The sequence below is a fragment of the Bos javanicus genome, chromosome 11 (assembly GCF_032452875.1).
Source record: "Bos javanicus breed banteng chromosome 11, ARS-OSU_banteng_1.0, whole genome shotgun sequence".
NCBI classification, from domain to species: Eukaryota; Metazoa; Chordata; class Mammalia; order Artiodactyla; family Bovidae; genus Bos; species Bos javanicus.
The window spans coordinates 3,048,951-3,065,261 of NC_083878.1; the positions used below are offsets into that span (position 1 = coordinate 3,048,951).

A 16,311-nucleotide genomic window follows, 5' to 3' on the forward strand; every position below is an offset into this window, starting at 1 on the left:
AATAATAATATACCTATCTTAATTAAAAACATTGCAGTGTTACAAAATGCTATCATCTGAGCCTTCAGAGAGTGAGTCCTAATCTTTTCACAATAGTAACATCCAAGATCACTGATCACAGGCCATCATCACAAATATAATAATAAGGAAAAAGCTTGCAGTATTTCGAGAATTACCAAAATGTGCCACAGAGACATGAAGTGAGCAGACACTGTTGGGAAAATGACACTGGCAGACTTGCTCAATGCAGGGTCGCCACAAGCTTCACTTGCGAAAAACGGAGTATTTGTGAAGCGCAATCAAGTGAAGAAGCACAATAAAATGAGGTCTGCCAGTACACAGACACATTTCCATACATGTAAATATACATACACATGAAAGTGAAAACAGCAGCTACAAATCACATGGCCTGGCTGGAGCAAACGGGAAATTGGGGCTGGGCCACAAGGGACCCGGAGGCCAGGCTCAGCCCTCTGCACTTCTCAGCGCAGGTGACGGGGAGCAAGGCCGGGCAGAGACAGGACAATCACGTGCAGCCACAGAACAGACAGGCTGCGGAGGAGCTGGACTGTCTGTGAAGGCGTCGGGTCCCCCTGGAGGGGATCCAGGACAGCCTGGCTGGAAGGTGGGGAGAGGTGTCACCCTAGGTGGTGGTGTTTAGTTGCTGAGTCATGTCCGGCTCTTCGCCACCCCATGGACTGTAGGCCGCCAGGCTCCTCTGTCCGTGGGGTTCTCTAGGCAAGAATACTGGAGTGGGGTGCCATTTCCTTCTCCAGGGGATCTTTTTGACCCAGGGATCGAACCCAGGTCTCCTGCACTGGCAGGCAGATTCTTTACCACTGCGCCACCAGGGAAGCGCCATTCTAGGTAGTAGCAGCTGCAAACAGAGCTAGAGAGGAGAGGAGGGGACGCAGGGAGAGGCCTGCACAGGGAAGGGAGAGGGACTCCCTGGGGCTGTGCCCTCAAGTAGGAGAAGGAAGGAGGGGCGAAGGGGAGCCTGGAGTGGGTACAGAAAATTGGTCCTTATCTTCCTGCAGGCTGAGTTTGTTTGTTCAGCACATTCATTCACTCAAGAAGAATTTACAAAGTGCCCACAGTGTGCCAGGCTCTGTTCTGGATGAGGGGTGATATGACAGTGACCCCAATAAAGGACCTGTTCACTGGAGGTGATAAGGAGGAGAGGCAGCCATGAACAAGGAACACACAGGACTTCCCTGGTGGTCCAGTGGTGAAGAATTCGCCTGCCGATGCAGGGGACATGGGTTTGATCCCTGGTCCGGGAAGATCCCACATGCCTCAGGGCAACTATGTCCATGTGCTGCAGCTACTGAGCCCCTGAGCTGCAACTACTTATATCTGAGCGCCTACAGCTGCGCTCTGCAACAAGGGAGGCCACCGCAATGAGAACCCCGCTCACCGCAACCAGAGAAAAGCCCTCACTCAGCAAGGGAGACCCAGCACAGCCACAAATTAATTAAATTTTTAAAAAAGGGAAACAAATATAAAGAAATTTCTGGCTGAGATCAGCGCCGTGTAGAAAATAGAATGATTAACGGAGAGTTTGAGAGGAGGGTGTCAAGGGGATTGATGAGGGGACACTGTGCAGCTGATGTCTGAATGGCGAGGAGGAACCCTACCTCCATGAGGACTGGGGGGAGCAGTCTGGAAGGCGGGTAGGGGTGCTGTGAGTCTGAGGCTAATTGCACAAGGCAATTGTTTTGCTAATAAGACCGTGTTAAGAAAATGCGGCTTTTTTTTCCGTTTGGTAATGAAGTCATTAGTGAGTTGTATTTTTAGTTCTTGCTCCTGGGTTTATGACACTGGGTGGGAGGAGGAGGTCTGTGGGGACTGATGGGGCAGACGGTGGTTCCTCCACACCCCACAGGGTGTCACGGGGGCGGGGATGAGCCTCAGAGGGCGGGGAGACGGAGGTGGGGCAGCACCCACCTGCTCCGGGGGCTCACGTCCAGGAAGAGCTGCACGAGTGCCAGCAGGTTGTGGTGGTGATCAGAGGCCCGACTCAGGGCGCAGCACAGCTGCCGGAGCTGCGGGGCACAGAGGGCATCCAGCTGGGCTTCCAGAGGCAGGGCGCCTCCTACCCTGACCTCCCATCAGCCCACTAAGCAGGGAGGCCTGGAGAGCAGAGGGGAGGACCGCTGGAGCAGCGTGGGCCCCGCTGGGGGCCGAGGGAGCACCCTGGCGACCTCACAGGTGAAGCCGGGGGCTTGGGCTTTGACTCAGGGGTCCACAGTACCTTTTCCGGCCACTCTCGGATGTTCTCCAGGAGCTGGAGCAGAAGCTGCTGGAGATCAGTCTTGGGCAGCAGGCGGAGTCTGGTGTCCAGGCCAGCTCGGCATAGCAGCTCAATCAGGTCCAGAAGGTTCTGGTCAGTGTAGGCCCCTGGCTGGGCCAGTGCGCACAGTGTCAGGAACTGGAGAGGAGAGAGCGCTAGGGCAGGGGTGCCTCCCTGGCACTGCGAGCTCCCAGCTGTGCTGGGAAGGAGCTGAGAAAAGTAACATGTCCTGAAGTCGAGCCTCCCAGGGTCGTCAGGGGCAGGCACGGGCGTGGAGGGAGCCAGCTTCGGTAGCATCCATCCTGGCAGCCAGCAAAGCGCTTGTGATGGTGCCCAGTGGGACCCCCTGAATTAGATGATGGGTGGGTCTGGATCGAGAGCGGGCACGGGGATGGATGGGACTCACCTTACAGATGTAGTTCAGGCTGCTGTCCAAGGCCACCTCCTGGAGGGCATCCTGTTGCTCACTGTGGCTCAGGCTGGCCTCGCTACGTAACACAGAAGCACAGGAAGGGAAGCAGTCAGAGGCAGGCACAAGGGAAGAACTAAGGCGGGGGGAGGCGGTGCCTGCTGGAGAACAGAGTTCTTGGACGATCCATTCAACTCAGGGCCCTGGTGCCCTGTCTTTGCGGGTCTTTCTCTTGTTGTTATCGTTCAGTCGCTCAGTTGTGTCCGACTCTTTGCGACCCCATGAATCGCAGCACGCCAGGTCTCCCTGTCCATCACCAACTCCCGGAGTTTACTCAAACTCATGTCCATTGAATCGGTGATGCCATCCAACCAGCTCATTCTGTCGTCCCCTTCTCCTCCTTCCTTCGATCTTTCTCAGCATCAAGGTCTTTTCAAATAAGTCAGCTCTTTGCATCAGGTGGCCAAAGTATTGGAGTTTCAGCTTCAGCATTAGTCCTTCCAATGAATATTCAGGACTGATTTCCTTTACGATGGACTGGTTGGATCTCCTTGCAGTCCAAGGGACTCTCATGAGTCTTCTCCAACACCACAGTTCAAAAGCATCAATTCTTCGATACTCAACTTTCTTTATAGCCCAACTCTCACTTCCATGCGTGACTACCGGAAAAACCACAGCTTTGACTATAAAACCACAGCTTCGGATCTTTGTTGGCAAATTGATGTCTTTGCTTTTTAATACACTGTCTAGGTTTGTCATAGCTTTTCTTCCAAGGAGCAAGCATCTTTTAATTTTGTGGCTGCAGTTAACCGTCTGCAATGATTTTGGAGCCCAAAACAATAAAATGTCACTGTTCCCATGAACACAATGTCACATGTCACATGTCATGAACGCAATGAATAGGTCATCCACTGCTGCGTAACAAATTACTCCCCCCAAATGGAGAGGCTTAAAAACAACAAATACGTATTATCCTGTGCAGTTTCCGAGGGTCAAGAACCTAGAAGCAGCTTAGCCAGGGAGCTCTAACTCAGGGTCTCTGGGGAGGCTGCCCCCAAGGCTTTCGTGGGGGGTGCCTGCTGTCAGCATAGGCTTGACTAGCCTGGAGGAACTACTTCTTAGGTCACTAGGGGGTCACCAGCCTCAGTCATTCCATGAGCTTCACCCCAGGGTTCCCTAACTTGCCCAGACTTTCTCTAAAGTGAGTGATCTGAGAGAGAGGAGATGCCCGCCTAAGATGGAGGCTGCAACCTTTTAGAACCTAACCTTGGAGGTGACATTGCTTCTGTGATCTCCCCTGGTCACATGGGCCAGCCTCACTCAGGGTGAGAGAGCTGCACAAGGGGGTGAACACCAGCACATGGAGCCACCGGTGCCCCTCGGGGGCTGGCACCCCAACACTGGCACTTCAGGAGGGCCCCTAGCTTTAGTTTTCTGGGGCTTGGAAGCCTGAAAAATCATACTCCAATGACTCCTGCCACGTATTCCTCAAAAGCATTGTTTGGAGTTTCCCTGGTGGTCCGCTGGTTAAGAATCTGCCCTGCAATGCAGGGGCCAAGGGTTCAATTCCTGGTCTGGGAAAATCCCACATGCTGCAGAGCAATTAAGCACCACAACTACTGAAGCCTGTGCCCAGAGCCCGTGCTCCACAACAATGAGAAGCCTGCATCGGCAACTACAGAGTAGCCCCCACTCGCCACAACTAGAGAAACCCTGCTCGCAGCAACAAAGACCCAGTGCAGCTAAAAACATAAATAAAAATAAATAAACAACTAAAATAAAGAAAATCCATTTAAAAGCGTTCTCTGTGCACACAGGTATGGTGAGTCTGTGCATGCACGGAAAAGCATGCTTCATTGTAGCTTATGTCAGGTTAGCTTCCAAAGTCTGCAAGTAAGGTGAAATCGGACTGAGAGAGATCCTCAACAACTCCCCCAAAGGTGTTCCACGACCATGCTGTCCACAGACAAGCCTGGCACGAACAGATTCCTCTTAGACAGCAAACAGCCTGGACGAAGACAGGCCACGGTCACATTTAAAACACCCTCTTTAAAGACCAGAGTCACACAGTTTGGCGAGGGCACCCCACTCCAGTACTCTTGCCTGGCAAATCCCATGGATGGAGGAGCCTCGTAGGCTGCAGTCCATGGGGTCACAAAGAGTCAGACACGACTTGAGCAACTTCACTTTCACTTTTTACTTTCATGCATTGGAGAAGGAAATGGAAACCCACTCCAGTGTTCTTGCCTGGAGAATCCCAGGGACGGGGGAGCCTGGTGGGCTACTGTCTATGGGGTCACACAGAGTCGGACATGACTGACGTGACTTAGCAGTAGCAGCTACAAGAAGGGAGGTGCTGGCAACACAGCAGACTCACATCTCTGCACAGGCCTGCTGGGCACATGCTCCCCGGGTGAAACCCTGAGCTTGGGTGTCCTTACTAAATGATGCTCTTTCTCTGGCCACGTGTATATCATTGGCATCAAATAAGTGAGGTGGCTTTTTAAAAATTAACGTGTTATTTATTTTTGGCCGTGCTCGGTCTTCCTTGCAGTGCATGGGCTTCTCATTGCAGTGGCTTCTCTTGATGCAGAGTGCAGGCTCTAGGCACAGGCTTCAGGAGGTGCAGCCACGGGCACCGGCCCAGCTGCCCCATGGCATGTGGGATCTTGCTGGACCAGGGATTAAACCCATGGCCCCTGCACTGGCAGGCAGATATCTCAACACTGGACCACCAGGGAAATCCAAGTAGGATGACTTTATGACAAGGCTCCCTGTGCCGTCTCTTCCGCTGCTGCAGTCTTACTAACTAGCTTGGAGTTCCTGATAACAAGGGACTCCCTACAAATGAAGTCCCCCGTGATGACAACGACACTGCCGACAGCAACAGCCTCTGGGGCCGCCGCCCTGGCCATGGTTCCCAGACGCTCCAGAGAAGAGGCTCCGCTCTTTCCTTCTCTATGCTGCTTCTCAGAGAGGGAAGAAAAATGCCATCTCTAGGCACCCAGGAAGTCGGTGTCAACAAATCACTGCTGGAGCGGAGGAGTGGGGCCAGTGCTAGATAGGCCTGGGCTGGGCCTTTCTTCCAGGCCATTCTTCCTCAGCATTCGTGAGGGCCAGAGAACACGAACAAACGGTGGAAACTGGGGCTCACGCACTGGGCCTGGGTCAGAGTTGCACAGGAGTCCTGGCTTACACCAGTCCATGAGCGTGCGCAGGGCCGTGCAAACATGGGAGGCAACGCTTTTAGATTGCCCAAAGAGGCGGGGAGCCTCAGAGCCAACTTTGTGACTCTGCCTAAGTGGAGGGAGCTCTCAGACAGTTTCGTGCTGCTAGTGGGAGAAAGAGGGCAGAAATTGTGAGCTGGTGACTCATCTTCTCAGAGCTGGGGAGGGGAAGTGTGTCTGTGACAAGAGTCTCTCCTCCTGGGGATGGACAGAATGCCAGGCTTTCTAAGTGGGAAGGATGCATGGCCTCCCCCTACTGCTGCCCCCGCCCCTGCCACACTGCGCCCCAGTGTCTCCCCAGGCTTCCTCTGCTGAGAACAGCCAGCAGGCAACATAACGGGTTCCCCTTCCCCACCTGCCTCTCTAAGGAGCCGCTCGCCTGGAACGTGGCATCTGAGACTGCTATTCTGGGAAGTGGCATCGGCTGATCCCCAGGCCTCCGCCACGAAGAGGAATTCATAGTCTAAGGAGCCCACTCCTCTCCTGGATTCAGCAGGTTGGAATCAAGTTGAGGGTCCCACCACCAGCCTCACCAGCAAAGCAGCTTTCCCCCACCCCCACCCCCAGCCTTGACACTGGCCTGGCAGTTAGGGTTCCTGGCCCGTGGCCAGCACCCAGGAGCTAGAGTTTGGGTTGCAAAGGCATTGTTCTACACTCTTAAGAGAAGCGTGTTGGCTTCTAGCAACTGATCTGATTATTATTTGAGAAAAAAAAAATTAAGTGAAAGTGACCCTCTGCTCCTTTTCCTTGGGAAGACGGGAAAACCGAGGGTCTAGTTGGGGGTCTGGGCCCACCACACATTCCATGGGCAGGGCACGCTCCCAGGCTGGCACTGCTAAACCAGACCAGCGCTGTCAGCTGGGCTCTAGTGACCGAAGTCAAGGCAATGAAGAGGAATCGATGCTGAGCTAATGGGGGGGGCGGGGAGGCAGCAACTTTTACCTGGATCCAATTACTCTGTCCCAAGGCCACCACCCCCACACTTGACAGGATGCCCTTTCAGTGGACTGATTGCCATTTAGCCGACTGGCCTCTGTACCAGGCCTCCCTCTCAGAGAACCCAGTGGGTGAAGGCCACCAGCAACAGGCAACAGCAGCAGGCTGCCAGTCCTCAGGGGCTGGACCTGCGGTCTGCGCTTCCCAGGTGGCGCAGTGGTAAAGCAACTGCCCGCCAGCGCAGGAGACACAAGAGATGGGCGTTCCATCCCTGGGTCGGCAAGATCCCCTGGAGTAGGAAATTGCAACCCACTCCAGTATTCCTGCCTGGAAAGCTCCATGGACAAAGGAGCCTGTTGGGCTACAGTCCAGGGGGTCGCAAGAGTTGGACATAACTAAGCGTGCACACACACCTATGATCTGACCAGGGCTCTTCCTCTGGGCTTTGCAATCAGGGAGCAGCCCAGGAAGATCAGCCACTGCTCCCTCTCTTTCCAGGTGAGACCGGGGACACCTGATGAAAAGTCTGTATAGGTGAGCGTGGCACTGGTCCCCTCTGAGGATGCTCAGGCTCTCATCTGCTTCCTGTCCAGCGTTCACACTCTGGTTCCTCCTCTGCTGGCTGTCTCCCTCCTCAGGCTCATCACAGGGCAGAAGGCAACTCTATCTGCAATAAGGCAGACGTCAGATGATGCACGTGGTCCGGCAGCAGCAGGGCTGTTTCCTTTTGGAAGGAAATCTTGAAGCATTCGATGAGATGGTGATGAGTTTCAGGGAAATCTGGGATTAGGAACAGCTGGCGAGAGACCTGTCTTTCTCACAGCGACTGGAGAGATGGCAAGCCGTGGGCCCACATGTGGCCTCATTTCCAGTCTCGGCCACTGACGGCACGTGAGTGCCTCAGAGGAGCCCTAGATGGGGACATCCCTGGAGGTCAACACAGAAGCACCTGATGTGGAACCAACTGACATGGGACGAGCCTCTGAGGACGAGGACGATGGAGAGAGGGCACCCTGTCCTGAAGATGCTCTTGTGGCCCATGGAGCTGTGAAGGCTGCCACAACCTTGGTACAGGAGATGCCAGAACTTTCTTGATGTTCCCTGAGTGCTCTAGAAGAGTCTTCCAACCCTGAGACACCCCGAGTTTCCCAAACACAGAAGCAAGCCAGCACTTCACCATCCCCCACCCCAGGGAGGTCATGGGAGAGGTCTCTCCTGGACCTGTCTGCTTCTTGAAAGGAGGCTATACTCCCAAAAGAACGTCCCTAGACTGAGTGGCTTGGCGGCTGGTCCCAGCCCCTCTTATAGAGATGCAATCTGTACAGGGGCAATCTTAAAGGAGCAATTCATCGGCCAGATTCTCTGGGCCAGTTTTGAATCCTCGGTGGAGAGCGTGTGCCAGCAGCCATCCCAAGGTGGGGGGCCCAAGGAAAGAGGCAGGGGTGTCAGAACAGCCATCTGGGGCCGCGGCACTCTGGGCCTTGCCCTAGGACCACGGGGCTCTGCCTTGCTCCCACAGGGTGCTGAGAAGCGGGAAGCCTTCGTGCTGGGGGTTTGTGCTCTCAAGTATTTGTGCTAGCGTGCTCAGTTCCTCAGCTGTGTCCAATTCTTTGCCAACCCATGGACCGTTGTCCGCCAGGCTCCTCTGTCCATGGGATTCTCCAGGCAAGAATACTGAAGCAGATGCCCTTTCCTCCTCCAGGGGATCTTTCCAATCTAGGGATCAAACCCGGGTCTCCTGAGTCTCCTGCATTGCAGGCAGATGCTTTACCGCTCAAGTGAGCCACCCTCAAGTATTTGAAGTGATGAATTTAAATGGCCACACTTCTACAAATCACCTGCCCCTGGGGGAAGGGGGAAGTTAGGGGAGTGTGGCTCTTTGCAGAGTAAATGGGGAGGTTAAGAGCCTCCAGTGCCACCTCCCACTTTCCAAGTGGACACCAGGTGCGCACCACTTTCCAAGCGCTCAGAAATAGCTCCTCTGAATCCTCAGGCCCTCCGGGCCCTCCCCTTCATGGACTTTTGTTTTTCTGAGTGTAATTCTCTCCCTGATTCCTCCTAGAAGGTGGTTCAATTGAAGCTCCGTGTTGGGGAAGAGACAAGTGACTTATTACACCTGGTGTGAATGCCAAGGAGGGGGAGGGGCAGGCGCAGGGCAGGCTGGCACAAGCATGGGGTATTTATAGCAGAGCGAGGGTGGTTTGGTCTGGTTTGGCTTGGCAGACAATTACCAAACACAGTGGTGGAACAGGTTCTTAAGAAAGCTCGGGCCGTACCCTAGAGGGATGTCCGCCCACCACAGCCGGCCCCAGGGCTACTTGGCAGGAGGGAGGGGGCTCGGCCTGTCCAGGGTCCTAAACACTCGTGCACGCGTGTGTGCTAAATCACTTCAGTTGTGTCCAACTCTCTGTGACCCTATGGACTGCAGCCCGCCAGGCTCCTCTGTTCATGGGATTCTCCAGGCAGGAATACTGGAGTGGGTTGCCATACCCTCCCCCAGAGGATCTTCCCGACTCAGGGATCGAACTAGCATCTCCTATGTCTCCTGCATTAGCAGGTGGGTTCTTTACCACTAGCACCACCTGGGAAGCCCCCTAAATAGTCAAGTCTCACACCGACTACTCAGAGAAGTCTCAACAAAAAGTTTGCCTTTACAACCCAGATCTAGTCCGCCATCCATCCAACAAGAGTCGTTTCTGTATTGCACCGGTTAGCATCCCTGTCCCACCCAGCCCGAACCCAGTGCACAACGGGGCTGCAACAACACAAAACGGGGCATTGCAGACTTTCCACGCAAAGTGTGCCCGGCTGGCCACGAGCTGATGTTAGGTCATGTGTCAGGAGGGGCTTGGAGACAGACCAAAGGGACTGGGACACATCTTGGAAGAGGAGGGGCAGCAAGCGCTCTGAGTCAGGAAGGGGCAGGAGCAAATGTCAGCCTCCAGGGCAGTAAGACCTGGCAGTGCCTGGTTCTTCCCATCGCTGCCTTGAGCTGTGAGCACGGGGACTCACACACCGATCACCCGTGGTAAGACGCACAGTTCACTGTGGCCCCTCAGACTCTGTGCTTCACTCTTTGGGCTGGAGTCTGGAGTCTGCAGTCACCAGTCTGATGACTTTTTAACTTAAAAAAAAATGCACATAATTTCCAATAATCATCAGAAGAAATCTCTCCTTTATCTAACTAGTAAAATGCTCACTGAGCCCCAGCTATCGCCAACAATGACGACAATGGAGCTTTGCACAGTGACCGGCCAGGCGTATCACATTTATGGAAGAGGAGCTACTTTAGTGTTTCCAAGCAAGAATACGTGGGCTTCCCAGGTGGCGCAGTGGTAAAGAATCCACCTGCCAGTGCAAGAGACACGGTTCGATCCCTGGGTCGGGAAGATCCCCTGGAGGAGGGCATGGCAACCCACTCCAGTATTCTCGCCTGGAGAATCCCATGGACAGAGGAGCCTGGTGGGCTACAGTCTGTGGGGTCACAAAAGAGTAGGACACGACTGAGCATTAGGTGCATGGATGTATTCAGTTGGTTGATAAGTTCATTCAGGTTTTTCCGTAAGATGTAACACAAAAACCCCAATGAACTTTTTGGCCAACCCAATATGTTTAGAAGAGCCTCCTTTTTGTTTTATATATATATATATATATATATATTTACATTTTTCCTGAGGTGTAATTGGTACTGCACGTATTTAATGGACACGATTAGATAGGTTTGAACTGCTTTCAGTGGCCATGGCCGTGTGAGTAAGGGTACCAGGGAGGGGCGTACTCACCTCCCAGTGTGCTGTGTGGGCCCCAGGGGCTGCAGAGTAGGGCTGTGGGCTCCGAGGTTGTGGAACGTGGCTGAGACCTCTCGCAGTGAGGGGCACCACAGGTTCGTGTTCCCATCTGTCAGACCAAAGAAGGTGCGGGGGTTAGGGGGCAGAACAGGACGGGCTGCACTGGGCCCACGGCGGGGCCACGGGGACCAGCCGCACTCCTGGGCAGCACAGGTGTTTCCTGGAGGGTGAAGCCTCCAGAGGTTTCAGACACTTGTGGTGCTCTGGGAACCTGGATGCTCATTCTCCTGTCTTCAAGCTACGGCCACCTTGACGTGTGGGCCTGGGGAGGACGGCACCCTCACCAGCTCCATCAGCTGCCCTGAGCTGAGCCAGGTGCTGAGTCCCCAACCAGAGGCCTCCAAACCACAAGACAGGAGACACAAGGCTCCCCAGCCGTGCACTCTCCGCCACCGAGGCCTGAGTCTGGCTTGGCACCTACTACGGACTCTCAATAGCGTCCTTAGGGCAACGTCTGGACGTTCCCAGGTCTACTGATCCTGCCGGAGGGCCTCCCCACAGTCCCGGAGGCGTTTTCTCAGCAAGCTCGAGCTTTGAGGACCATTCTCTCTTGACAGGAGCAATCATCTGACCTCCTCAACAAAGGGGAAAAACCTTACGGACTGGAGGGCCTTTCTTCCTTCAGACTGTTTAAGGATATTTTCCGAACTAGGAGAACAGAGAAGCAGAAGACAACGGGGTGGAGTGTGCTTCCCAAGCTGGCTGCACCTCTGCGGCCCCAGCCCCACGCTGGCCCCTCTCTCTCCTTCCTCTCCCTCTTCCACATCATCTTATTTGCTGATCTGCTCGCTGCTTGTCTGTGTCTCCCCATTAGAATGTAAATCCCATGAGGACAGGGGCCAGGTCCATGCTGTTTCTCCCTGCACACTCAGAGTGGCCGGTGTGTGGAGGAAGCTGAATGGATGGAAGGATGGATAAATGATGAAATGAATGAATGCATCCTACATAAGCCTGACCAAGCAGCAGACGGCTAAAAGGGAGACTGGTAACAAGTCACAGGACAGGCTGGCAGTGTTTCGGAACACAAACGAAGGGTCTGATGGAGGGTGAGCTGCAGGAATGCAGAACCAAGAGCAGCGCCGGCTTGAACCTTCACCATTCCGGAGGGCGAGCCTTCCGTCCTAAGGGTACCCCTTGATGGACCCCACCATGTGTAGGATGCATGCCAGCTGCCAAAGACTAAAAGGTGACCCAGTAGATCCCTTGACCTCAGGGAGCTTGTGGTCTAGGAGGCGGAGAATCCAGGTGGATAAATCAATACAAAAGAGTATGTTGCTGTAAAACCCAGAGCTGGTGAAAGGTGGGGAACCTGCTCAGGCGAGAGAGACTTAACTGGGGGCTGGGGCAGGGGGCAGACAGCACAGGTAATTGGAAATGAAGCCCATGCCTAGCCAAGGGACGGAAGTGGCAGAGGGCATGAAACAGCGTGGGCGCATCTAGCCAGAAACAGGGCACTGAGATGTCTTGGCCACGGTCCCTCGTGGCGGCCAGCTGAGGGTCTGAGTCCCAGCCAGGGCCATGCCTTCGGGGATGGTGGCATTGAGTGTCTCTCTCTGGAAACACAACTCAGTTGAGGCTCACCCAACAGTAATGAGACTCTGGGAGGAGGAAAAACATTCTTGTGTTTTTTTCCTCTCGGGCAACTTAACAAGTCAGAGAATGGTAATAATACCCCTTGCCCAAGTCGCAAATGAGCTGGGAAGAATGAAGGCTGCAAAACACAATGAGAGAGGGCTGTCTGCCTGAGCAGAGCCCGAGCTGGGAAGTGGGTGGGAGCGGGGCTGTGTGGGAGGCCGGTGACCTTGCCAGGGCGGGGAGGACGGTGTGGCAGGAGAATCGCCAAGGGCGAGGCCCCAGGGAGGCCCGGCTGGGTGGGACATCCTGCCCGGGCGGCCTGCAAGCCCCCTCCCCACGGCGGCCCCCGCAGGTGCCTCGCTCCAGAAAAGCCCTTGACAGCATCGCAGACCCCACTGGCCTGGGGCCCAGTCAGGCCTCACCCCTCTCCGTGTGCCTGCCCGGCCATTTACTGCACACCCCCGCTCCCCTGGGGCTGAGGGGCCAGAAGTTCCAGAGAAAGGGGTCTGGGTGGCCCCAGGATAAACCAGTCCCGTCAAACTGACAGCCCAGGAAGCTGGTTAAGTGACAACAGGCCCCCGGAGCCCGTAATTAACGCTGCCTGTAAGTAGGCCAGGCACTCAGCTTTTCCCGAGCACCGTGCGTCCCCAGTGAGGGTTTTCTGGAGAGCTGACACCGAAGAAAAGTCTCGAGAACTCGGTTTCTGTACGCCCACGGCGCGGTCATCTGAGGTGATCCCCCGGGGGGAGCACCGGGGCCCTGGGCTGATTCCAATGCCAGCCCCAACAGCCAGCGCATCTGGGCTCGGTTGAGAGGCTGAGTCTGAAAGCTCTCCTGGAATGGAGCGGAGGCTTGGGCGGGGGCGGGGAAAAGAGGCACAGGCCGGAAATAAAAGCGACTTTTCCATCTGCGCCTCAGCAGCCTCTTGACTTCATGTAGCCACCCTTCTCCTAGCTCCGTCTGTGCACAATGGGGGAAACCACACACATCCCTGCAAGCCTCTCAGTCCCCCAAGTTCCAGCCCCTCTGCGGGGGCTTCCTTGCACCTTCCTGACACCTGCCAGGACCCACCCGGGGCCTCAGGGGAGCAGGGTCTGCAGACATCTGTCCTTGTTCATGCCCTCCCCCGCCCCCAATCAAGCTGCTAACGCGCACTCTGAGTGTTGCTGTGGGGAGACCCAAGTGACATCATCTGATGGGGTCCCGATTTTCAGACATGGAGACCCCACAGGGCCACAGCAGGGGAGCCCCCATCAGCCTTAAATGGGAGTGCTGATTCCCAAAGGAATGTGAGCTACTGAACCATCACACATCCGAGCATGGGGCTCATGACTTTTTTTTTACTGTTGTTTCAATGGACGTGAATCTGAGTGAACTCCGGGAGTTGGTGATGGACAGGGAGGCCTGGTGTGCTGTGATTCATGGGGTCGCAAAGAGTCGGACACGACTGAGCGACTGAACTGAACTGAGTCACTAAGAGTCGTGTCTGACTCTTTGCAACGCCATGGACTGCAGCCTGCCAGCCTCTTCTGTCTATGAGATTCTCCAGGCAAGAACACTGGAGTGGGTTGTCCTTTCCTCCTCCAGGGGATCTTCCCCACCCAGGGATAGAACCCGCATCTCCTGCACTGCAGGCGGATTCTTTACCGATGTGCCACCAGGGAAAGGGAGGCTTAAAACCTTACTCTTTTTCATCCTCCCAACTCAGATTATTTAACTTCCCTCAGCATTTTTGTATTTAAATTTAAACTTGCTCTGTATCACAGGTTTTAGCCAATCAACTCTAGCCTTAGTCACATAAAATTGTTATTCAGAGGACTTCCCTGGCGATCCAGTGTCTTAAGACTCTAACTCCCCATGCAGGGGGCCCAGGTTCAATCCCTGGTCAGGGAACTGGATCCCACATGTTGCAACTACTGAGTTCACCTGTGGCAACTAAAGATCCCGCATGTAGGAGCCACAACTAAGACTTGGTGCAGCTAAAAAAAAAAAATTGTTATTTAGTCAACAAACATTAAGTGAACACCAGGTGACTGAAGTTCTGGTCTTGTGGAGCTGAAGGTGTGATGAGGAAACAAACCATGTGCGTGGGAGTGAAGCACGCCACACCAGGAGGTGTGATGGCATGGAAGGCGGGGGGTGGAAGGTCAGCGTGATGCAAGAGTGATGTAATGGTCAGGAGGAAGAGCCCTGCAGACCCTGGGTCCAGCCAGGAGCCCGTGGTGCTGGAGCTGGTGCCAGGCCCAGGGGTGGGTCAGGGTTAGGGTGAGGTGGGGACGGGGAGACATGGGAGGGGAGGGGACAGACCTGTCCCCCGTGGGGCCTGGACAAAGAACAAAGGGGATGTTATCAGAGGAATCTGCCATGTTTGTGGTAGAAACATAAAATCCCATCAAGTCCACATTTCACAAACACGAACATTTCATTGCCTTCAGGGCTCACCACAGAGGACCATGCCCCAGGGCCTTGAGGAAGCCCACCCAGACCCATGCCACTCACATCCCTGTCTCCCCTCCAGACCCGCTCTGCTCCGGTCTCCTTCCTGCTCCTCCTCCGCTCTGCAACCCTCACGGCCCCTTCACCTGCCCTCTTCTCACCGCGCCCTGGGGCTCAGGCCCTCTCCCCCTATGGCCTCCTTGCATGTAACACAGCCTGCGCCTGCCCCTCCACACACACACCCATCCATCCACTCACATACTGCACAGACACACACCACTCACACACACCCCACCACACACACACACACCCATCCACACACACACCACACACTGCATAGACACCACTCACACACATCCCCACCCCACCACACACACATACACTCATCCATTCACTCACCACACACACATACCACACACCGCATTGACACACACCACACCACTCACACAATCTCCATCATATACATCCCTGTATCCACTCACCACACACACACCCCACACACGCACACCCCCCCAACTATTTACTTATACCCATCTATTTACTTATCACACATACACATCCCCCCCCCACCATGCCACTCACACATCTCCACACATATGTGTACACACCACTTATTCACACACACATCCCACAACACACACACACACACACACACACACACAGGGCTCGGTCAGCTCCTGGTCCACTGATCCACGAGCTGAGGGGGGGTGTGGGGTGCGTGAGGCCGTCCCCAGGCCACCTCTCCTCCCTGCTGCCCTCTGTAACTCACACCACTGTCACTGCCATCTAACACTATCGAGCCTTCCAGGCCCGTGTGTAGGTCAGACCTGCTTTGTGCCAAACCACCGAATCCCTGGTATCTGCTAGAATTAGCTTCAGCTGCAAATAACAAAGAGCTCCAAAACAAAACAAAAACCCCACCTGGGCTTAACAAAACTAGAGTTTCATTTCTTTCTGATGGAAGAGAAGTTTGGAGGTGGGTGGGCCACACCGTGCAGGAACCCGACTGATGAGTGGGATCATCGATGGCTCTGCTGCTCTGTTGTCCTCTGCAGGTGCCTCTTCTTGGGACCACCTGGTGGCCCAGGATGGCTGCCGGAGGCCAGCCATTGCATCTCACCTCCAGGCAACCACTTCCTCCCTTTGCCACTTCAGTATGCATCCCTGGGCTGTCTATAAGGATGCCAGGCCCCCTCAGTGTGAGTCAGGAAGGCACCTGCAAACTGCCCTCTTAAATTTCAAAAGCAAGAATTTGAAACTTCTCAAACAAAGAGCTTCCCAGTAACATCCCTGAAAGCATGGCCCACCAGTTCTCTCTACCTTTGGATTTTGGGAATGGTCCTGAGGTCTAGAACAAAATAAAGAAGACAGCAAATGCTGGTGAGCATGTGGAGCAACGGGAACTCTCAGTCGCTGCCGACAGGAACAGAACGGCAGTTTCTTACAAAATGAAACGTACTCTCACCATACCACTCAGCAATCGTGCTTTTTGCTATTTATCCAGATGAACTTAGAAACTGAACGTGAATAAAGCTGCAGCTTTATTCATAACTGACACACCAAAGCCACCAAAATGTCCTTCAATAG

General features: G+C 54.5%; 1 protein-coding gene across 6 annotated transcripts in view; it reads right to left on the reverse strand.

Annotated features, from left to right (window-relative positions):
- Nucleotides 1–16,311, reverse strand: part of FAM178B (family with sequence similarity 178 member B) — a 109,138-nt gene that overhangs the window by 42,321 nt on the left and 50,506 nt on the right. For all 6 annotated transcript variants that reach the window (XM_061431556.1, XM_061431554.1, XM_061431555.1 and 3 more), the window contains exons 9-12: nt 10,648–10,762; nt 2,700–2,781; nt 2,255–2,431; nt 1,948–2,045 (exon numbers count right to left, since the gene is read on the reverse strand). In XM_061431556.1, the coding sequence (XP_061287540.1) occupies nt 1,948–2,045; nt 2,255–2,431; nt 2,700–2,781; nt 10,648–10,762 (472 nt within the window). The remainder of the gene's footprint in view (nt 1–1,947; nt 2,046–2,254; nt 2,432–2,699; nt 2,782–10,647; nt 10,763–16,311) is intronic.